The sequence below is a fragment of the Mustela lutreola genome, chromosome 11, assembly GCF_030435805.1.
Source record: "Mustela lutreola isolate mMusLut2 chromosome 11, mMusLut2.pri, whole genome shotgun sequence".
In the NCBI taxonomy this organism is placed as follows: domain Eukaryota; kingdom Metazoa; phylum Chordata; class Mammalia; order Carnivora; family Mustelidae; genus Mustela; species Mustela lutreola.
In genome coordinates, this window is record NC_081300.1 from 64586261 (window position 1) to 64608418 (window position 22158).

Consider the following 22158-nt stretch of genomic DNA (forward strand, 5'->3'; position numbering starts at 1 on the left):
CTGGGTGCCTCAGTTGTTTAAGCAGCTACCTTCTCCTTGGGTCATCTCAGGCTCCTGGGGTCGAGCCCCGCATCAGGCTCCCTGCTCAGCAGAGAGCCTGCTTCTCTCTCCCTCTGCCTGCCACTCTTGTTTGTGCTGTGTCAAATAAAATTTAAAAAGAAAAGAAAAAGAAAGTAAGCTGTTCATTTTCTTATTGAGTTTTAAGAGTTCTGTGCATGTCTAGGATAACAGCCCTTTATCAGATTTTTTTTTTAGGTTTTTATTTATTTATTTAGAGAGCACAGGCAGGAGGAGGGGCAGAGGGAGAGAAATCCTCAAGCAGACTTCATGTTGAGCAGGGAGCCCAACGTGGGGCTCGATTCCACACCACTGAGCTCAAGACCTGAGCCGAAATCCAGAGTCCATCGTTCCACTGACTAAGCCACCCAGGTGCCCCTATCAGATATGCCACTTTTCTATGGGTGCACGGGAGAAGAATGAGGCACAAACAAGTCAGCCGTGAGAGGGAGGGAGCAGGAGCACTGCTGGAAGGACTATCATCCCAACAACTCCTCAGTCCCGTATTTATTAGATACATATTAGATACAGGATGGCAACAAAGAGGAAGAAAAGGTTATACAGTAGTCATAGGTCTAGTAGGTAGTATATTTTTCTGTCCCTCAGAAAAATATATTGCTCAAAATACTATTTTAACTAATGAGGAGTTGTACTGCTCACGATGGCGAATCTTGCTCCACGATATTTTTGATTCGTTGTAGGCACAGGGAGTAATACAGAAGGAAGAGACATTCCAATCACATAAAAGGTGGAGCATAGTTTTATGTTTTGAAGGTCTTCTATATATGTCACGGCTGATTCTAAATCAGCAATTCTTTCATTTAATCTCTGCTCTATGATTGTTGATTCCAGACTTTGCTAGCATTCTCGGGCCACTTTTGTACAAATTGCGTGATTTGTACAGCTTGATGCAAGGCCATTCCTGCAGTTGTAGCTGTAACAGTAATGACTGTAATTCCTAAAATAGCTGCTACAAGCAGTCCAAGAAGCCTTTTGTCCTATGGACCCAGTCCTTCAGAACTGTTAAAAGTACAGGCATATCTGGAGAGCTTTCCCAAACACTGTGGTTGTTTTACTGGTAACCAAATGCCTATTCTTCTTCTAGCTTTGAGAAAGACAGAATTGTCTGTATAAATGTTCTCATCCACGCAGGTGAAAATTTTACATTTGTGACAGTGTATTTCTCTTTTGTTATGATCAATAGTCATTTTTCCGGTAACAAAATGGTCTAATATATTCTTACCCATTCTTCCCTCATCAGGGAAAAGGTGAATGCAAAATGACTGGACTGATAAATGTTAAGAGCTGTTCCAGACTCTTAGGTGATTTAAAGCAGTGGTGACTTTCCATAAATTCTTTTGTCTTTTATGATAATCAGCAAAAGGAGATGGTGCAGAAAGTCCTAGCCCATGCCAAATCAGAGGTGCACTTCCCCAAGTAGAGGTTCGTGGCAAGGCATGGTGATCAGAAACTTGCCATTTTAAGTTCCGATGAGAGGAGCAAGGTCTCCCAGTGCAGTTGTTGACTGCCATGCCTTTAGGGGACCAGTCCCATACAACTCCGTAGAATCATTAATGAGGACACTGCGGTGAGAAGCTCAACAATCCTCCCATTAGGGACGAATTCCCTTATCGGACCATATTTGTGTCAATTTGCATTTGCCGATATTCATTGGCGTGGATATTCATTGGCGTGGAATCCTTTAGTAGAAAATAAATGTAACTGAACTTTTAATTAGACTATTTTTTTAAAAGATTTTATTTATTTATTTATTTGACAGAGAGAGAGATCACAGGTAGGCAGAGAGGCAGGTAGAGAGAGAGAGTCGGGGTTGGGGGGGAGCAGGCTCCCTGCTGAGCAGAAAGCCTGATGTGGGGCTTGATCCCAGGACCCCGAGATCACGACCTGAGCTGGAGGCAGAGGCCTTAACCTACTGAGCCACCCAGGCGCCCCTAATTAGACTATTATTAATAGGAGAGGCAACCAACCATCTCTGATCATCAGGGATAACACAACTGGAATGACTACCAATACAATTGGTCTATTTTGATATACTAAGGTAAGATTAATGTTTGTGCCCTCCTCTTGGGGCAAAAATGGCAATCTAGGATCCAATATTCCTGGTACCCATATTGATGCATTCAAATAAATTGGTATTATATCTTCTCCCCACTCTACTGGGCAGAGAAGGGGAGGATTAGGTATACATGCCCAATAAGTAAAGTTATCTATTTGAGCATATTATATCCAGGAAAACTTACAGTTACTGTGATGAGTGTCATCATAGTTATGGTCATGCTGTTAGGGGTGAATGGATGCTGTTCATTTTCCAGAACTACTTCTGCTTTCTTGGTCAGTTTCTTTATCTGACCCCATGTTGGAATCCTTACTCGGTCCATCCCAAGTATTTTTTTTTTTAAAGATTTATTTATTTATTTATTTGACAGAGAGAGAGAGAGAGAGATCACAAGTAGGCAGAGAGGCAGACAGAGAGAGAGGAAGGGAAGCAGGCTCCCTGCTGAGCAGAGAGCCCGATGTGGGACTCGATCCCAGGACCCTGAGATCATGACCTGAGCCGAAGGCAGCAGCTTAACCCACTGAGACCCCCAGGCGCCCCCATCCCAAGTATTGATTTGACTGCTCTGTAATGTGAGTCTCTCTTCAAGATGATCAGTGGGACTGGTTTTTATCTTTAATTTTTTCCTCTTCTTGCTTATGACGAACCTTTATGGAATGAGAGGGCACCCATACAGGTTCGATGGCTTCTTTGGGTAATACATATATGTATCCTTAACCCCAGGTAAATTACCTGGGAACCATTGATCAGAAGTAACATTTTCCCACCAGACCAGGGGATATACATTGTCTTGTTTTTGTTTACCAAAATGTCTTTCTACTGCTGCAGTGTTTTTATCACCACAATTCAAAAAATTTAAGAGTAAATAAAAGTTGGCTAGTATTTGAGAGGGACCTTGTATGCCCTTTTGTTTGTAGTGTAAGGGCCTACCTAGCCAGAGCGAGCCATTTTGTTGTTTATGCAGTAAACTTAGATTGAACCTGCCCCTTCCCCCCAAGAGAAAAGCGCTTAGAAACAGAACTGGTGAAATATGACTGACCAGCCCCTGATAACGGAGCCCACATACAAGGACGTGTCCGGCCAGGTGGAAATGTCCAATCAGTGAAAGCGCACGTTTTACCTCCCTACCCGCCAAGGATGAGCCAGGCCAGGTGGAAATGTCGAATCAAGGGAAAACGCAGGTATTACCCATCAAGGAGTGTGAGCCCCGCCTATCAGGTGCCAGACAAAGGCGCCAATTCCAGCCAAGGTCATAGGCTGAATTAAATGACTATCATGGGGTAAATTGTAATTCAATTGGCCACCTGTGTGTGGCCAGGCTAAATCACATAGCCTTTGCTCTATAAAAGTTAGTCTCTGAGACTGGGAGGGGTCGCCTCTTTGCAAGAGACAGCCCTGGCCGGTCAGTTTGATTCTCGATGCAAAATAAAGCCCTGCTTAACTTTTGCTTTGTATCGGTCTCGTCCTTTTCTCTATGGACCCTTTCAGTAGAGCTGTCATTTTAAGATTTGGTTAGCCCTGGGCACCTGGGTGGCTCAGTGGGTTGAGCCACTGCCTTCAGCTCAGGTCATGATCTCAGGGTCCTGGGATCGAGTCCCGCACTGGGCTCTCTGCTCAGCAGGGAGCCTGCTTCCTCCTCTCTCTGCCTACTTGTGATCTCTCTCCATCAAATAGATAAATAAAATCTTAAAAAAAAAAAAAAAAGATTTGGTTAGCCCACTCTACAATTCCTTGTCCTTGAGGATTATATGGGATGCCGGTGGAATGTTTAATATTCCATAAATTAAAGGACTGTAGCTTACTTGAAATATAAGCAGGTGCATTATCATTTTTATAGCTTTGGGAATTCCCAAGACCGTGAAGGTGGAATGGAGATGCCTAGTAACATGCGCAGCAGTTCCTCCTGTTTGGACTGTAGTCCATATAAAGCAAGAATGTGTATCTACAGTGACATGAATGAAAGATTGTTTCCCAAATGAAGGATGTGAGTGATATCCATCTGCCGCATCTCATTCGCAGTTATGCCTCGTGGGTTGAGGCCCGCTGGCTGTGCAGGCAGACTGATGGTAGCACAAAAAGGGCAGGAATGGACAACAGAATTTGTTTGTTCCTTAGTGATAGGGAATTTGTGTCCAAGTCCTTTTTGGTTTCTATGCATGAGAGTGAAAATCGGATGCTTCCTGAAAAGCTGAGAAAACGAGAGAATCAGGTATTTCATTACCTTTAGTCAAGGGCCCAGGATGGCCAGTGTGACTTCAGCTGTGCGTAGCATAGAAAGGGGAAGAACGCTGATGAATGAAAGACTGTTAATGATGAAATAATGAGTGGAGGGAGACATTTGATGTAAAATAGTAGTTTCAATACATTGTAAAACGTACACTGTATATAAAGAATCAGATAACAAGTTAAATGCAGAAGAAACATCTTGAAACAATGTAATAAAAACCACCACTAATTCTGATTTCTGTGCTGAGACACCAGTAGTAGGTATGACTTTTGAGGTAGGACCATAAAAACAAGCTCTGCCTTTTACAGAGCCATCAGAAAAGTAGGTAGGGGTGTCTGTGATTGGATTTTTAGAGGTAATTTTAGGAAGCATGAAAGCAGTGCACTTTAGAAAGGAAATAATAAGTAAAGATAGGTAATGACATGTGTTTCCAGTAAAGCCACTAAGGGCAATTTGCCAATGTAAATTATTCTGGAATGCTGTTTCAATTTGTATTTTATTTAAAGGCATAACAGTTACTTTTGGATCATATCCCTGTATTTGACAAGTTCTTTTTCTTCCCAATTGAATAATGCTACCAATATGGTCTATGTATGTAGTGAGTCTTTTAACCATATTATTTGGAAGAAAAATCCATTCTATGATTAATTCTCCCTGCACAATTAGGTCCAGTGGGTGTAAGCGGGGTATGAAGAATAAGATCACCTAAGGGTGGGCGCCTGGGTGGCTCAGTGGGTTAAGCCGCTGCCTTCAGCTCAGGTCATAGTCCCAGGGTCCTGGGATCGGGTCCCATATCTGGCTCTCTGCTCAGCAGGGAGCCTGCTTCCCTCTCTCTCTCTCTGCCTGCCTCTCTGTCTACTTGTGATCTCTGTCTGTCAAATAAATAAAATATTTGGAAAAAAAAAAAAAGATCACCTAAGGGTATTTTAGGTTGAACTCTATCCATCTGCATTAACTGAATCTCATTTTCAACAAATCGTAATTCCTTTAAGGCCTCTCTTGAAAGGGTTCTAGGGCTGTTTAAATTAGGATCTTCCTTCGAAGAGGCAAATAAATACGTGCTGTAAAGCATAAGTGGGAATTCCAATTTTAGGTCTTAATTATTTGATATCATAATCTTACCTCTATGAATCTGAACTTTTTGTGGTTTAATAGAGGTCCTGTCCATAATGAACCCCAAATATGAGAAAGGTGTGGTAGTTAGTATTTTTTCTGGAGCTATAATTAGTTTGTACTTTTCAAATTGCAACAGAAGCATATTAAATCCATCCTGTAATTGTATATTATCTGAGGCTGCACATAATATATCATCCATATAATGGGTAAGATAAATTTGTGGAAATTGATCTCTAACTGGCTGGATAACTTTTGCCACATGTTCTTGACAGATAGTAGTGCTATTTAACATTCCTTGTGGTAAAACTTTCCATTGATATCGTTTGGCTGGTTCTTTTAAATTTACACTGGAAATAGTGAAAGCAAAATGGGGACAATCCCTTAACAAGTGGTATAGTATATGGGGCGCCTGGGTGGCTCAGTGGGTTAAAGCCTCTGCCTTCTGCTCGGGTCATGATCCCAGGGTGTTGGGATCGAGCCCCACATCGGGCTCTCTGCTCAGCAGGGAGCCTGCTTCTCCCTCTCTCTGTCTGCCTGCCTCTCTGCCTACTTGTGATCTCTGTTTGTCAGATAAGTAAAATCTTAAAAAAAAAAAAAAAGTGGTATAGTATAAAAGCAATCCGTAAATCTATGATAATTACTGTCCATTCATGGAACTAAATTAAGTGAAGGCATTCTGGGTTGCAGACACCCCATAGGTTGGATAATAGAATTTATCACACATAGGTCTGTTGTAAGTCTCCACTTTCCTGATTTTTTTCATAGTAACAAGGACAGGCAAATTCCAAGGTCTGTGAGATTCTTCTGATATGTCCTTTTTTTAGCTGCTCCTCAACTAGGACTTGTAAAGCAAGTAGTTTTTGTGTTAAGGTCCAAAAAAATTAGTGGGAATTTTAGTGTGAAGCTCAGCAGGCATTAAGAGACAATCTCTGGAGGGGCGCCTGGGTGGCTCAGTGGGTTAAGCCGCTGCTTTCACCTCAGGTCATGATCTCAGAGTCCTGGGATCGAGCCCTGCATCGGGCTCTCTGCTCATCGGGGAGCCTGCTTCCTCCTCTCCCTCTGCCTGCCTCTCTGCCTGCTTGTGATCTCTCTCTGTCAAATAAGTAAATAAAATATTTTTTTAAAAAAGAGAGAGAGAGACAATCTCTGGGAATAGGGATATATAATCCCACACTACCAGGCATAGCGTGTAATTAATTTAAAATGGTACATCTGTCGGAAAGCTGAGTGCTATGGGAGAATTGGCCCCCTTGTTTTTCGGGGCTGAGGGCTTGCTGAGAAAGGAGTTTCTCTGATGGGGGATCCATCCCCCTTGTGGAATTTGGAATGACACTGCTTTGCCCCATGTTTTACATGCCCCATGTTTACATTTAGGACAGAGACCTGGTGGCTTATGTCTTGCATTTTGTGGAGGGCATTTTCCTTTTCACCTACATTGAGCCTTAGTATGCCCTGTCTGCCCACAGTTGAAACATTTTCCTTTAAATTTTTCTGTGGTCAGAGCAGCCATTGCTTGAGCTAGCAAATTGGCTTTATAGGTCTCTGTCCCCACTCTTTGGCATAGCTTAATACAGTCCTTTAATGTTCCCTTGCCTTTAAAGGGTGCTATCAATTTTTTTACAATCAGCACTGGCATTTTCATATGCCAACAGCTGAAGAACAGTATCAGCAGCCTCGAGGTTATTTACCTGTCTTTTAATAGCTTCTTGTCATCTCACAATAAAATCACTATAGGGTTCTTCAGGACCCTGTACCACCTTCTGAAAAGAAAAGCTATTCTCTCCCAGGCTCTCAAACAACGCTGGAGCTGCTCAAATAGCTCCATCACTCACTTGTACTTCATCTTGCACTCGGGCCCATGACCTAACGCCCATGAGCTGCTCCAGGGAAATAGGAACATTATTAGCTGTGTTGTGGGCAGCTGCTGTTTCTGCATAATCTTGCCACCACGTTTTATTTTTTATTTATTTTTTTTAAAGATTTTTATTTATTTATTTGACAGAGAGATCACAAGTAGGCAGAGAGGCAGGCAGAGAGAGGGGAAGGGAAGCAGGCTCCTGCTGAGCAGAGAGCCCGATGCGGGACTCGAGCCCAGGACCCTGGGACATGACCTGAGCCAAAGGCAGAAGCTTAACCCACTGAGCCACCCAGGCACCCCGTCACCATGTTTTAAACTGCAAAAACTCACTTGATGATAAGACTTTTTTTGCTAGTAATACCAACCAACTGGAGTAAGTCGATTGCCTTCTGCGATGCCTTGAATGATCCCCATTGTATATGGGGAATTAACTCCATAGTTCTGTACCACCTGCTTTAATTCCTTCAATAATTTGAAGGGAAATGGCTCAGGCCTGGCCTCAGAGATATTGTTAGGGTTGTTGGGACGATACCCTTGAGCGACATGTTCCCTAACAGGAACCAGGACATCAAAGTGTAAAGGCATCTAGGTCTCCTGCTGGTTTTGCTTTCATGAGGCCTTTTTAAATTGCTGACAACAGGGCACCTGGGTGGCTCTGTGGGTTAAAGCCGCTGCCTTCGGCTCAGGTCATGGTCTCAGGGTCCTGGGATCGAGTCCCACATCGGGCTCTCTGCTCAGCAGGGAGCCTGCTTCTCTCTCTCTCTCTCTCTCTCTCTGCCTGCCTCTCCATCTACTTGTGATCTCTCTCTGTCAAATAAATTAATAAAATCTTTAAAAAAAAAAAAAAAAAAAAATAAATTGCTGACAACATGAATTTTTCATTCTTATCATTAAGTGGTGCTTTCTCATAGGACTGCAGTACCAATTGTGATGGTGCCACTTGCTGGGCACAATGGCAATTGTTCCCTCCTTTTATTCTATTATTGGAGAAGGAGGAAGAGGAAATTCCTCCTTTACGTATTCCTTCACAGAGACTTTAGTTTTTTCTCTGGGGTGGCATGTTTAGGTTCCTCGTTTTTAGTTTTCTCCTGAACACTCCTTATCGCTCGTCGAATCAGGGGTTTGTAAAGGTTCCAGAACAGAGCGAATAAGGGTCCAAGTAGACCATATAGTAATTGGAATCGGTTTTCCTTTAGCATGCAAAAATTTAACTCATGACCATGTCGGTAGGTCTAAAGTCCCTAATGTAGGGAACCAGGAGCAAAGTTCTTTAATTACCTTTAAAAGCTCCAGAAGTTCACCCTCGCTGACTTTTGCTCCTCCTGCCTTTAGGAGCCTTCTCAGCAAACATACACAAGAGTGACGATCTGTGCTCTCTAGGTTACCCACACCCTGAGGTAAGTACCCACAACTCACCAGCGGGGAAAAGGCACGGCTGTGCAGAAGTCACATTGGGGCTTCTTCTGTTTTGTTTTTTGTCCCTATTGGGACGCCACGTGCCACTTTCCGATCTGTGCACGGGAGAAGAATGAGGCACAAACAAGTCAGCTGTGAGAGGGAGGGGTCAGGGGCCGACAGCTGGGAGGACTGTCACCTCAAACAACCCCTCAGTCCTGTATTATCAGCTACAGGATGGCAACAAAGGAGAACAGAAGGTTATACAACAGCCATAGGTCTAGTAGGTAAACGAGGAGGAATGTGAGTCCTACATTGGTCACAGGACTTAGAGGTAAACAAGGAAAACAAGGAGAGTAAGGTGTGTGGGGTCCAGCAGCGGGAGTTTGCAGTTGAGGCAGCACGCTTAAAGGGAGTACCTTAACGGGAGGCTTTCTCCGAGGCAGGGGGGGAACAGCGAAAAAGGGAAGCTCTCGAGTGAGCCGAGCGGCCCGGGTGTCCCCAGCTGCTCGGCTTCAAGGACATGTATCATCCCCTCCACCCGAGGCCAGTTGCTAGTAGGATTTTCTCAAGGTCATCTTGAAGAGTGCCTGCGTGACCAGTACAACTCCTCATTAGTTCAAGTTGTATTTCGAGCAATGTATTATTCTGAGGGACAATTACACAGATATTGTTAGGTCCCCCAATAATGGGTCTGCGATTAAAGGAGTGAGACTGATACAAAGCAAAGGTCAAACAAAGCTTTATTTCACGCCAAGCATCAAGAATCAAACTGACCAGCCAGAGCCGCTCCTCTTTTTTTTTTTTCTTTTTTTTTTTTTTTTTAAGATTTTATTTATTTATTTGACAGACAGAGATCACAAGCAGGCAGAGAGGCAGGCAGAGAGAGAGAGAAGAGGAAGCAGGCTGTCCACGGAGCAGACAGCCTGATGTGGGGCTCAATCCCAGGACACCGGGATCATGACCTGAGCCGAAGGCAGAGGCCTTAACCCACTGAGCCACCCAGGCGCCCCCAGAGCCGCTCCTCTTACTGTAGGGAGGGTGACTTCGCTCTGCTTCACAGACTAGCTTTTAAGGGCAAAGGCTGTGCAGTTGGGCCTGGCCATGCACAGGTGGCCAATGAAATTGTAACACACAGAGAAAGCTACACATTCATGTTAGGTCATACATAAGTGACCAATTGAACTACAATTTACCGTAGTAGATATTTGAATTAGCCTATCACCTTGGTTAGAATTGGTGCCCAAAAGGCTCCCAGAGGGTGGGGCCCAAACTCTTGGTAACTAGGGAGACAGCATGCAACCCCCCAAAGATCGGATGTCTCCACCTGGCCTGACCCACCCTTGTATTTGGGCTTTGTTACCTGGGACTGGTTTCTGGGACTTGTTTTTAATTAAGTCCCCTGGGGTAAGGGGAGCAGGGACAGTTTAAGGGTTAAACAACAAGGTTATTGTTTAACCTGGATGGAAGTGCTCTAGCTAAAGTAGGTCCTTACAATAAGTCTTCTGCAAATATTTTCTCCCAATCTGTCATTGTTCTTTTGTTTTTGTTTTCATTTTGTTTTATTTTCATTCTTTTGACAGTGTCTTTCACAGAGCAGAAGTTTTAGTTTTAAGGCCGTCCACCTTCTTTCTTCCGTGGATCACCCCTTTGTTGTGGTTATCTAAAAAGGCATCACCCAACCCATGGTCTGCTGCCTAGATATTCTCCTAGTGTTCACCATTTTCTATTGGGTTGTCTTCTTATTTTTGAGGTGAGGACTTTCTTCATACGTTTTAGATGTCAGTACTTTGTCAGATATTTGTGATGCCAATATTTTCTTGAAGTCTCTAACATGCCTGTTTTATGTTCTTAGTAGTATCTTTTTTAAAGATTTTATTTATTTATTTGACAGAGAGAGATCACAGGTAGGGAGAGGGGTAGGCAGAGAGAGAGGAGGGGAAGCAGGCTCCCTGCTTAGCAGAGAGCCTGATGCGGGCTCCATCCCAGAACCCTGAGATCATGTCTGTAGACCCAGGCACCCTTAGTAATGTCTTTTTAAGAGCAGATAAGTCCAATTTGATGAGGGAGCAGGAGGCTGGCTGAGAACAGAGCAGGGGCTGGCACCTTGCACCCCCTCTCCACCCACTCCCCTTGGTAACATGTGTGACATTTCACAGGCACCCCTGACTGCCCTAAAAGAAGAGCAAATGGTTATCTTGCAGAGATCACAGTCCTGCAAGGCAGGAGTCTCTCTTGGTTTACAAATGTCCTTGAGATTTACAACAAAGAAGTTGCCTTATCAATAGCCCAATTTCCAAAGATACATAACTCAGTTCCTCAAGCCCTAACGTCACCCTCCCCTCCATAAAAAAAAACCGAAGGAGACGGAGGTAGAAGGAAAAGTAAATAAAGTTAAATTTCTTTTAAGATGTAAATCTCACTAACAAGGACGTTTGATAGCAGGAATGTAACATTCCACCAGGAGACTCCCAATTGTCTTTATGTTAGTGCCTCATTAGAGGGAAAGTGGCCTTGGCTTGATAGTAACCAGGCCTTCAATATCCTGATAGTATTCTTTGCCCCAATAGCCCTTCTGAACACCCCTTTGTCCTCACCTACCCAACTCCTGTGTATATAACCAGCCACTCCTCATATGCCCGGGGCAGCAGCTCTTCCTGCCCATGGGTCCTGTCCCCGTGCTTTAATAAACCACCATTTTGCACCAAAGATGTCTTAAGAATTCTTTCTTTAGTCGTCGGCTCCGAACCTCACCCCACCGAACCTGACTTAGGTTCTGGGACTTCATCACAATTTATCAATTTTATCTTGTATGATGAATGCTTCTTGTGTCCTAAGACATCTCTGTCTCTCTCAACATTGCAAAGATTTTCTTCTAAATATTTGATCATTTTGGGGCTCCTGGTGGCTCAGTGGGTTAAAGCCTTTGTCTTTGGCTCAGGTCATGGCCTCAGGGTCCTGGGATTGAGTCCCGTATTGGGCTCTCTCTTCAGCAGGGAGCCTGCTTCCTCCTCTCACTATCTGCCTGCCTCTCTGCCTACTTGTGATCTGTCAAATAAACAAACAAATAAAAATATTTCAAATAAATAAATAATTGATCATTTTAACTTTTACATGTATGTTGATGATTGATTTTGAGCTGATTTTTGTGTATGGTCTGAGGTAATTTTGTGATGGTGATCTCAGCCACCTGCCCAGCCCTGGAGATGCTGAAGGGACAGGTCAGATTTGGGTGACCAACACCTGCTGCATGGAGGGCTTGGGGACACCAGTAAGTCTTTCTCTTCTCAAATGACTTTTCAAGTCTTGTGGCTTGAAATCTCCTGGTTTGGGTTAAGGCTGTCCCATCTAAGTATGAATTGCCCGGTGAGGCTCCACCGGGCAGGGAGCAGAGAGAAGGCTGCATAGAATGGGAGGGGGGTGGATTACCATGGAGGAATTGTGGGAGGGTGCCCATCTCAGAGCCTTGTTTCCTCTAGTCAGGGAGAGGCTGGGCCTAGGCCCCTGAGGAAACATGGATGACACTGAGAGAGGAGAAACTCTTTGCCCCACTGGCTCCCTTTTGGGTCCCTTGCTGGAATGACATCCTGATTTTGAGTTGATTAGGAAGAAGTATAGGACAATGCAGGCCCTTTGCTGGCATAGAAACAAGGAACAATCTGGGCAGGGTTGTAGCAAGGATGCCTCTGGCCTGAAATCTCCTCTGTGTCCCCAGGGATCTCCTAGGTGACCCACAGGCCTGGGCCTTTCTCCCTGAGAGCCCACACTACCACCTCCCTGACTGCAGAGACACCGAGGCCTGCCTGGTGTGTGAATCCCTGCCTGGGGCCCCCAGACCACTCCTGATGGAAGGATCCCACCATCCAGCCCCTTCAAAACCTTGTCTGTCAGTCCCCACAGCCCCCTGAAATGGTCTCCCTCATGGCCAAAGGCCCCACAGCTCTGACTCATGTGCCCAGAACCCAGATACAGTGTGGCTTCTCCCCTCCTGCAGAGTACCAGGAGGGCTCCCTCTCCTGGCCCACACCCTTCCCTTCCTTGCTCGCTAGTTACCTGGATTCTGTGCATCAGCTTGCCAGGGAGAGGTTGGGCAGAGAACCTGGCTACCGAGTCTCATGCACTGCTTGTAAGGGTCAGGAAGGCATGGCTTCCAAAGGGCTGCAGCTGTCAGGGGGCCTGGGTGGCTCAGTGGGTTCTGCTTTCAGCTCAGGTCATGATCCCAGGGACCTCGGATTGGGTTCCCTGCTGGGTGGGAAGCCTGCTTCTCCCTCTCCCACTCCCCCTGCTTGTGTTCTCTCTCTTGTTGTGTCTCTATCAAATAAAATCTTAAAAGAAGAACAAGAAGGGGAACAAGAAGGGGAACAAGAAGGAAGAGGAGGAGGAGGAGGAGAAAGTCAGTCTCACAGCCACAGCATCAACAGCACTGTCCGGAGCCAACATCTGTGGAGGCTTTTTTTCTGCCCTATTGAGACTGTTCTCAGTGCTTCGCAAGAACTGGCTCCTCTATCCCCAGCAAAGGCCCCAAGAAATAAGTCCTTTTTGGTAAAGACTGTGTATGTATGCATTTGAGAGCAAAAGAGAGCACAAGCAGGGAGAGGGAGCATCGAGGGAGAAATGAGGAAGAAGTGAGGGGGAGGGAGAAGCAGACTCCCCGCTGAGCAGGGAGCCCAATGTGGGGGATCTATCCCAGGACCCTGGGACCTAAGCTGAAGGCAGATGCTTAACTCACTGAACTGCCCAGGCGCCCTAGAAATATCTCCAGAGGCTGGTTGGGAGGGAGCCCACAGTGTGGCCCTTCCCCACAGAGCCTGCAGGAGGTCAGTCGCAGGCCACGGTTCGGTGGCTCCATTCTGTAGGCAGCAGGAAATGGAAGATGAGGGAGAACCAGACACCCAAAGAAGGACAAGGTCGCTGAGGGGAAGTCCAGGTCCCACAACCAAGGCTCTGGCATTGGAGCAAAACTCTAGGGACACACACACACACACCCCACACAGCTTTCTTTGGAGGCCGACCATGAAAATGTGTCTGAGGCCTAGGGTGATGAGGCCTAGAGAGGGGTGGGTTTCCAGCTGGAGGGGTCTGGAAGGCATCCCCGGGGAAGGCTGCTGCTGAATGGAGATAGGAAAGTCCAGGACCAAGTGGAGGAAAGGCCATCCTGGAGAGGACATTGGTATGCCCCAATTTTATAATTTTATTATTACTATTTTTTAAGTAGGCTCCAAGCCCAACGTGGGGCTTAAATTCATATAAGGTTAAGAGTTGCACGCTCTAACACTGAACCAGTCAGGTGCCACTTGATTTTTAGTTTTAATGATATTAAATCCTCATTTTGGGGCACTTGGGTGGCTCAGTGGGTTAAAGCCTCTGCCTTTGGCTCAGGTCATGATCCCAGAGTCCTGGGATAGAGCCCCACGTCGGGCTCTCTCCTCCTCGGGGAGCCTGCTTCCTCCCTCTCTCTCTGCCTGCCTGCCTACTTGTGACCTCTGTCTGTCAAATAAATAAATAAAATCTTAAAAAAAAATCTCTATGTTTTATCCTTACTTATCCTGAGTGTTCTGCCCCAATAACGGGTCTGTGATTAAAGGAGCGAGGCTGATATAAAGCGAAGGTCAAGCAAAGCTTTATTTCGTGCCAAGCATCAACTCAACGTTTGGGTACACACCTCCTGCAAGAGAGGGCGACCCTTCTCTGTTTCACAGACTAGCTTTTAAGGGCAAAGGCCATGCGGTTGGGCCTGGCCACGCACAGGTAGCCAATGAGATTGTAACACACACAGGAAACTCCACAGTGATGCTAGGTGACCAACTGAGTTACAATTTACCCTAGTAGACATTTGACCCAGCCTATCACCTTGGTTGGGATTGGCACCCAAAAGGCTCCCAAAGGGCGGGGCCCATACTCCTTAGTAACCAGGGAGACAGTATGCATCCCTCCCACTGATCAGATGTTCTCCACCCGGCCTGATCCACCCTTGTATCTGGGCTTTGTTACCTGGAGCTGGACTTGTTTTTAAGTGAATCCCCTGGGGGAAGGGGAGCAGGGACAGTTTAATGAAAGCCTCTTGCTAAATAGGTCCTTACAAGGGGTAGGGGTCCTCAGGCTAGGATTGCCCTTTGACTTAGCAAAGTGTTAAGGTGGAGGCAGTTGAGTCCCTAGAGGAATGTCACTCTGCCTTTTTGAAGGGCTTGTCAGTGGGCAAGGAAATTTAATAATTTTTCTTCTGCCTCTGTTTCCCACATCACCTTCATTGGGAGGTTTCTTCCCTCTCACTTCTGTGCCCAGCAGCCCTTACCTACTGAATGGTTCTAGGTAGTTTTCCTTTTTTTTTTTAAATTTAATTTAATTTTTTAAAAGTTTTTTATTTATTGGGACGCCTGGATGGCACAGTGGGTTAAGCTTCTACCTTTGGCTTGGGTCCTGATCTCATGGTCCTGGGATTGAGCCCGCATCAGGCTCTCCACTCAGTGGAGAGCCTCCCCTCTCTGCCTGCCTCTCTGCCTACTTGTGATCGCTCTCACTGTCAAATAAATAAAATCTTTAAAAAAAAAAGATTTTTATTTATTCATTTGAGACACACAGAGAGAGAGAGAGAGAGATAGACAGAGCACAGGCAGGGGGAGAGGCAGAGGGAAAGGAGAAGCAGACTCCCCACCGAGCTGGAAGCCCAATACGGGGCTTGATTCCAGGACCCGGAGATCATGACTTGAGCCTAAGGCAGATCTCAAGCTTCTGAGTCACCTAGGTGCCCCTCTAGGTAGTTTTCTTGTAAGCTTCTTCGCTGCAAGCATTTTGCCTCATAACTAATTGGCTATGAGACAGTTTTGCCATAAAAGATTAAAAGAAGAGTAACTGGTCTCAATAACATGATTCTTTGGTTTCATCAACTGGTGGACAGTTTGATTCCAATTCTCCATTGACACAATGTTCTCATTTGTATATTACATAAATCTTAGCCTCATAATGGTCTACACAGTGCAATGGAGTATTGAACCAACATTTGCTAAAGAACTATGGAATGGCTATCAATGGACATGTGACAATATGCCAAAACCAAATAACAGTGTAGAAGCTTTCACAATGTAAAACAAAACTGACTCAAACTAAAGTAAGATTTAAAAAAATAAACTAAAATAGGGGTGCCTGGGTGGTTCAGTTGGTTAAGCAGCTGCCTTCGGCTCAGGTCATGATCCAGGGTTCTGGGATTGAGCTACATATTGGGCTCCCTGCTCAGCAGAGAGCCTGCTTCTCCCTCTCCCTCAGCTGCTGCCTGCTGCTCTGCCTACTAGTGCTCTCTCTGTGTCTGTCAAATAAATAAATAAAATCTTTTCAAATAATAACAGTAAAATAAAATAAAAATAGAACCACCCTATGATCCAGTGACCAAACTACTGGGTTTTTACCCAAAAAATACAAATATACTAATTCAGAGGGATGCATGCACCCCTATGTTTATAGCAGCATTACCTACAATAGCCAAACTGTGGAAGCAGCCCAAGTGTCCAATGACCAACAAATGGATAAAGATGATGTGGTATGTGTGTGTGTGATGGAATGTTACTTGGCCATGAAAAAGAATGAAATCTTTAAAAAAAAAAAAGAAAGATAATGAAATCTTGCCATTTGCAAGGAGGTAGCTGGAACCAGAGGGTATTTCCAGAGAGAAATAAGTCAGTCAGACAAATACCATATGATTTGACTCATATGTGGAATTTAAGAAACAAAACAAATGAATAAATGCGGAAAAAAGAGAGAGAGAGAAACCAAGAGACAGACTGCTAACTATAGAGAGCAAACTCCTGGTAACCGGAAGGGGAGGTGGGTGGGGGGATGGGTTCACCAGGTGGTGGGGATTAAGGAGCACACTTGTGATGAGCATTGGGTGTTATAAGGAAGTGGCTGAATCCCTCTATCATATACCTGAAGCTAATAAACACTTTATGTTAACTACACTGGAATTAAAATGAAAATGAAAATTTAGAAAGAAGCTTTCACAATGTAATTCAATGCTCAGTTACAATCATGTATCCTAAGGGTGCCAGGGTTAGTTGAGTGTCTGACTCTTGGTTTTGGCTCAGGTTGTGATCTCAGGTAGTGAGATCGAGCCCTGCCTTGAGCTCCATGCCCAGTGCAGAGTCTGCTTGAGATTCTCTCTTTCTCCCTCTTGTCTAACCTCCTGACCCACTGTCTCTCTCTTCTGTCTCCCTCTCTCAAATAAATAAATCTGAAAAAAAAAAAATGCATCCTAGTGTTTGGAAACAGATATCTCTCTTAATGAAGAAAACTGAGCAAAATAATAATAATAATAAAATAAAAGTGATACAAGATGAAAAAAAGACCCCCAAAACGCGTAATACTATTTTGCAAACAAATGCATGGGTACAATCTACAAAACAAAATCAGTTATTTGCACAGAATCTCCACCTGTTTTAAATGTTCTCAAATATTTTGTTTTTCTCAGCAAAGTCTCAGTAATTTTCTTTTCCAGTTTCATTAGGTCCTTTTTACTGAATGCCCCTCTTTTCTTTCTTTTCTTTTTTTAAAAGATTTTTATTTAACGGGGCGCCTGGGTGGCTCAGTGGGTTAAAGCCTCTGCCTTCGGCTCAAGTCATGATCCTGGTGTCCTTGGATCGAGCCCCGTCATCAGGCTCTCTGCTCAGCGGGGAGCCTGCTTCCTCCTCTCTCTGCATGCCTCTCTGCCTACTTGTGATCTCTATCAAATAAATAAATAAAATCTTTTAAAAAAAAGATTTTATTTAACAGAGAGAGACACAGTGAGAGAGGGAACACAGGCAGGGGAAGTGGGAGAGGGAGAAACAGGCTTCCCACTGAACAGGGAGCTGGATGCTGGGCTTGAACCCAGGACCCTGGGATCATGACCTGAGCTGAAGGCAGAGGCTTAACGACTGAACCACCAGGTGCCCTTCTTGTATTTTTCTTGATTTTTATCTTTTATGGCAAAACTGCCTTATGGCCAGTCAGTTCGGTGGTAAAAACGTTTGCCACGAAAGTGCTTGCACCAAGGAGGAGTCTTGCACTGAGAATGCCTGCTGTGCCACTGGACATGGCCACTCAGGTCGTCCTTGGCAGCAGCAGGCAGGATCTGCAGTGGGGCTGTGAATGACATGAACCCAATAAGCAGGACTTTGAGCAGAGAGGGGCTTCTATTTCTATTGTAATTGAAAGGCAGCCGAAAGGCCTAGGCAGAGAGCTGTCAGGGCCTCACTGGGCTCCCACTCCTTGCTTCTATGCCTGGGGTTTTTCCAGCTTAGGGTCGCCTGACATGGACTGCACCTCTAGGGGTCATGTCCAAGTTCCAGGGTGGAGGCAGGAGGAAGGAGGCAGGGCTATGCTTCTGTCAGCAAAGCAGCTGCTTCCCCATAAACCCCATATATTGCATGAGCTTTGCGTGGCTATATTTTGTTCCAGGGGCAGCGAATGTTCTTACCAGACACAACTGGGAGTCCATCAGTGAGGATGAATATGGAGAGGATCCCAAGCAGGTCAGCAGTCGTGCCTGCTAACACCTCCCAGAGCATGCGTCCTGCTGTTCAGCACACCATTATCAAGCCCCAGAACAAATGACCACAATGTTAGCAGCTTAAACAACAGAGATTTACTATCTCACAGTTTGAGTCAGAAGTCCAGTAGAATGGGTCTTCTGCTTACAGTCTTGTATGGCTGAAGTCAACTAGCAAAGAGACCACTTCCAAGTTCATTCAGGTTGTTAGCAGAGTTCAGTTCCTTGTGGTTGTATGACTGAGGCTCCCGGCGCCCTTATCTTCAGAGCCAGTAAAGGTACATTGAGTCCTTCTCTTGCTTTGAGTCAGACTTACCCTTCTGTCGCATCTCACCGAGTCTACCTGGAGAAAATTCTCTGCTTTAAAGGCTCATGTGATTACATTGGGCCCACCCAGATAATCCATGATCATCCTCTGTCTTAAGGTCTATAACTCTAATTACATCTGTGCAGTGCCTTTTGCCACGTAACATAACATATTCACAGATTCCAGGGGGTGAGAGCGTGGACATCTCTGGAGGCCCTCTGCCTACCACTGAGGTAATGTTTCCAGAGGCGGGCATACAGCAACAGCCAAAAAGAGACCATCCCCTCTCTCGTGGAGCTTACCATCTAGCAAGGAAACATGGCCTCATAAATAGAAATGTGGTGATGGCCTCAAAGGATGGGAGAGGTGCTGGGCACGTTATAGGACCACGTTACAGCGTGAAGCTCTGGGGGTTTCCCAAGGGACTTAGGTAGATGAGGGAAAGTAAATGCAAATTGCATTTCACGACACATGTGAGAGCCAAGAGCCAGGAACATGGTACTGAAGGGCAGCGCACAGACTCAGGGAACAAGGAAGGATGCTGCTAGTTGTGGGGGGCAGGGGGAGCCGCTTCCCCAGGGCATCATGACAAGACTACCTCTAGTATCGGTGGGGACCCTCACCAGTATTTAGGCCACTCAGTCCTCACAACCTTCTTCTGGAAGGTGCGCACTACTATCATCCTCAAATTACAGGTAGGGAAACTGAGTTTCAGACAGGTTAGTGCTAAGTGTCCAAGCTAGTAAGGGATGGGATAGGGAATGAGATCACCTCCCCAGATGCCCTTCTAGAAAGATGGGACTGACTGCTCCTGGGAAGGGTCAGAGTAAATGGTAAGAGCTCAGAGGCTGTCCTGATCATGGAAGACAGCCCTCAGCTACAGAAACATCCTGAAAATTGCAGTGGCTCACCTACAGGGGCATCACCCGTGTTTGCGGGTGCAGATCCCTCTCAGCACACTGCGACCATCTCAGAGAACCTGGTGCTGGCTCTTGAGTCTTCTGCCTGGAGTCACTCATGTCACTTCTGTTCACCTCTCACTGGGCCAGACAAGTCATATGGCCAGATTTGACGCCGGGGCAGAGAGATAGGCTCCTCCCCGAGAAGAGCAGTGGCCCCTGGTTTTACCACAGTCTACGCTAGGATAAAGGTGAAGCCAGCTAACTTAAACTAAGGTGAGGGTGGGGAGGTGGGGGGGGGCAGAGAAGGGAGGATAAGGGTGACAGTGGAGGGAAGCATGCTTCACTGGCAGGCCAACAGGTGAGGGAGGAAAAGTGATGCACTTGGATTTGGACACAGGGAACAGGAAGTGCCCAACTTGCTACTGAACTGAGGGGCGCCCAGCTGGAGACATGGCATGGAATGCATCAGTCCATCAGCAGTTAAGGGAGCCTGGGGTGCAAGATGCAGGAGGAGGTAAGTAGCCTGGGGCCCAGTGGGAGGAGCAAACTCTTGCAGGCTATTGCACAACCAGGCCATGGGACCTACTTGATTGGATGCTGGCTGGTCCCAAAGGCACGAGTGTCCTTGCTGTATCACATGGCTATTGTCAAGGCCAGTGTGTGCTCTGCCACCTTAGCCTGCCTGATGCCAAGGAGAGCTCTGAGGACTTGGCCAAATGCAACATGCCCCTTCCAGCACCTGTGAGAGGTCTGCTCCCCAGCATAGCACCCTTATCTGCAGGGCTCCCTGGAGGGGGGAGTGAGTGGCCACTTAGCCACAAGCCCTTCCACCCAGTGATGGCAAGACCTGCAGGCATGGCCAGGGCCTCAATCCAGCCACTGCTCTGTCCTCTTCCTGCCAGGTCATGGCTATCTTCACTCACCCATTGGTACATTCAGCCAGTATTTTGTATGCTTGGCACCCACTAGATGCGCCCTGAGCTTACCATTAGTGGAAGAGACAGAAAGAAATCTCTTATGACTCCTAGCAAGGGCATCCCCACAGGACCTAACTAGGGTGGGGCTTCCCTGAGGAGCTTAGGTTGGCAGAAGTGGAGAAGTTGCTCAGGGGAGCAGAGACTTGGGGTGGGCTCTGAGACAGCGCTGCTGACCACCTGAGCCTCCCCTCTTATCCCCCACCCTGCTCTTGGGGTCTCCCGACAGCCTCACTCACCTTAAAGAACAAGCGTGCAGGGAAGGCACCTGGATGGTGACTCTGACTCTGGTTCTACTATGGCTGCCCTGCCCCACTTCCGCCTGCAGCAAGGACTACCTCTCCCGGACACACACGCCCACCCCACCCCACCCCGCAACCCAGGCCCATAGCCATGGCGGACATGTGGCCCTGGAGACTCGGGGCGCACAAAGCTCCCGTGCTTGTGGTGGAATGGGCTGGGGCTTCATCTATGTCACCAGCTGTGAACTCCTGGGGGGGGGCGGGGCCATGTGCTCTGTAAACCACCGTAGCCCCAACTCCTGGCACACACATCCGTGACTAAATTAAAGGACTAACAAAGAAACGAAAGGCAGACTTCTGGCCACCACGGGGAGAACGGCTTCCACAAGGTGCGTGGGCCCGGGACGCCAGAGCCCGAAGTCGCGCCAAAGTCCGCCCGTGATGACGTCACCAGTCGAAGAGGGCTGCGGCGGCGCAGGCCTGCGGTGATGTCACCAGTCGGGAGAGCAGCGCGGCAGCACGGAGGCGGGGCTTCCGCCGGCGCTAGCGTCACAGGAGGCGGGGCCGCGACCGCCCTAAGGGCGCGGGGTGGGGGGGGCATCGTGCGGCGGTCACGTAGCTCAGGTTCCCGGGCTGCAGCGGGAGGCGCGTCGGTTAGTTCCCGTGCACCGGTCCCCGCCGTTTTTCCGCCAGCATGCCGATGTTCGTAGTAAACACCAACGTCCCCCGCGCCTCCGTGCCGGACGGACTCCTTTCCGAGCTCACTCAGCAGCTGGCGCAGGCAACCGGCAAGCCGGCCCAGGTTTGCCGGGAGGGAACAGGGACAGGGGGTGCTCGCTGGACGAGGTGGTCCCTGGCCTGGGGATGGGGAGGTGGGGGCGGGGGAAGCGATTCCGGGTTGAGGCGAGGCTCTGGACGCGGATGGGGTGGGGGAGTAGGGTTGCCGCCTGATCGCTCCCTGTCTCCCCACAGTACATCGCGGTGCACGTGGTCCCAGACCAGCTCATGGCCTTCGGCGGCTCCAGTGAGCCGTGCGCTCTCTGCAGTTTGCACAGCATCGGCAAGATCGGAGGCCCGCAGAACCGCTCCTACAGCAAGCTGCTGTGCGGCCTGCTGGCCGACCGCCTGCGAGTCAGCCCGGATAGGTGCGTGGGGCGGCTGGGGGCACGACGGTGGGGGGAGGGGGAGGCGCGCGCTTGGTGCGGGGTGGGGGCGCAGCCCGTTGAGCCTGGCCTCCACGCCCCGCAGGATCTACATCAACTACTACGACATGAACGCGGCCAACGTGGGCTGGAACGGCTCCACCTTCGCCTGAGCGCCACGCCTGCCCAACCCCCCCGCACCAGGCCCTGCCACCCGCAATGTTGTGTCCACTTCGTCCCCCACCCCCACAGCGACCCCCACTTCCAAGTCCGGACAAATAAATGGTTTGGAGGCTGCATCTGCCTCTCGGGCTTCCTTGGTTTTTGGACAAGTGAGTGCAGGG

At 47.3% G+C, this 22158-nt stretch overlaps 1 protein-coding gene and 1 long non-coding RNA gene across 3 annotated transcripts; both read left to right on the forward strand.

The window, feature by feature from the left end:
* Positions 1-8612: 8612 nt before the first annotated feature.
* LOC131811527 (uncharacterized) lies at positions 8613-14212 on the forward strand. 2 transcript variants are annotated; one of them, XR_009345968.1, is made up of 4 exons: positions 8613-8732; positions 10314-10483; positions 11893-12001; positions 12446-14212. It is a non-coding gene; the product is annotated as an uncharacterized LOC131811527 (long non-coding RNA). The 2 variants fall into 2 exon arrangements; XR_009345969.1 differs by lacking the exon at positions 10314-10483.
* Positions 14213-21242: 7030 nt separating this feature from the next.
* MIF (macrophage migration inhibitory factor) lies at positions 21243-22111 on the forward strand. The gene is made up of 3 exons (XM_059140175.1): positions 21243-21474; positions 21645-21817; positions 21921-22111. Exons 1-3 carry the CDS (start codon positions 21367-21369, stop codon positions 21985-21987), a joined length of 348 nt encoding a protein of 115 aa, XP_058996158.1. The 5' UTR covers positions 21243-21366; the 3' UTR covers positions 21988-22111.
* Positions 22112-22158: the final 47 nt, after the last annotated feature.

Coding starts and splice junctions, on each gene's coding strand:
- MIF (XM_059140175.1), top strand. CDS start 21,367: ATGCCGATGTTCGTAGTAAACACCAACGTCCCCCGCGCCTCCGTGCCG. Junction 21,475..21,644: donor CAACCGGCAAGCCGGCCCAG/GTTTGCCGGGAG, acceptor GTCTCCCCACAG/TACATCGCGGTGCACGTGGT. Junction 21,818..21,920: donor CTGCGAGTCAGCCCGGATAG/GTGCGTGGGGCG, acceptor CACGCCCCGCAG/GATCTACATCAACTACTACG.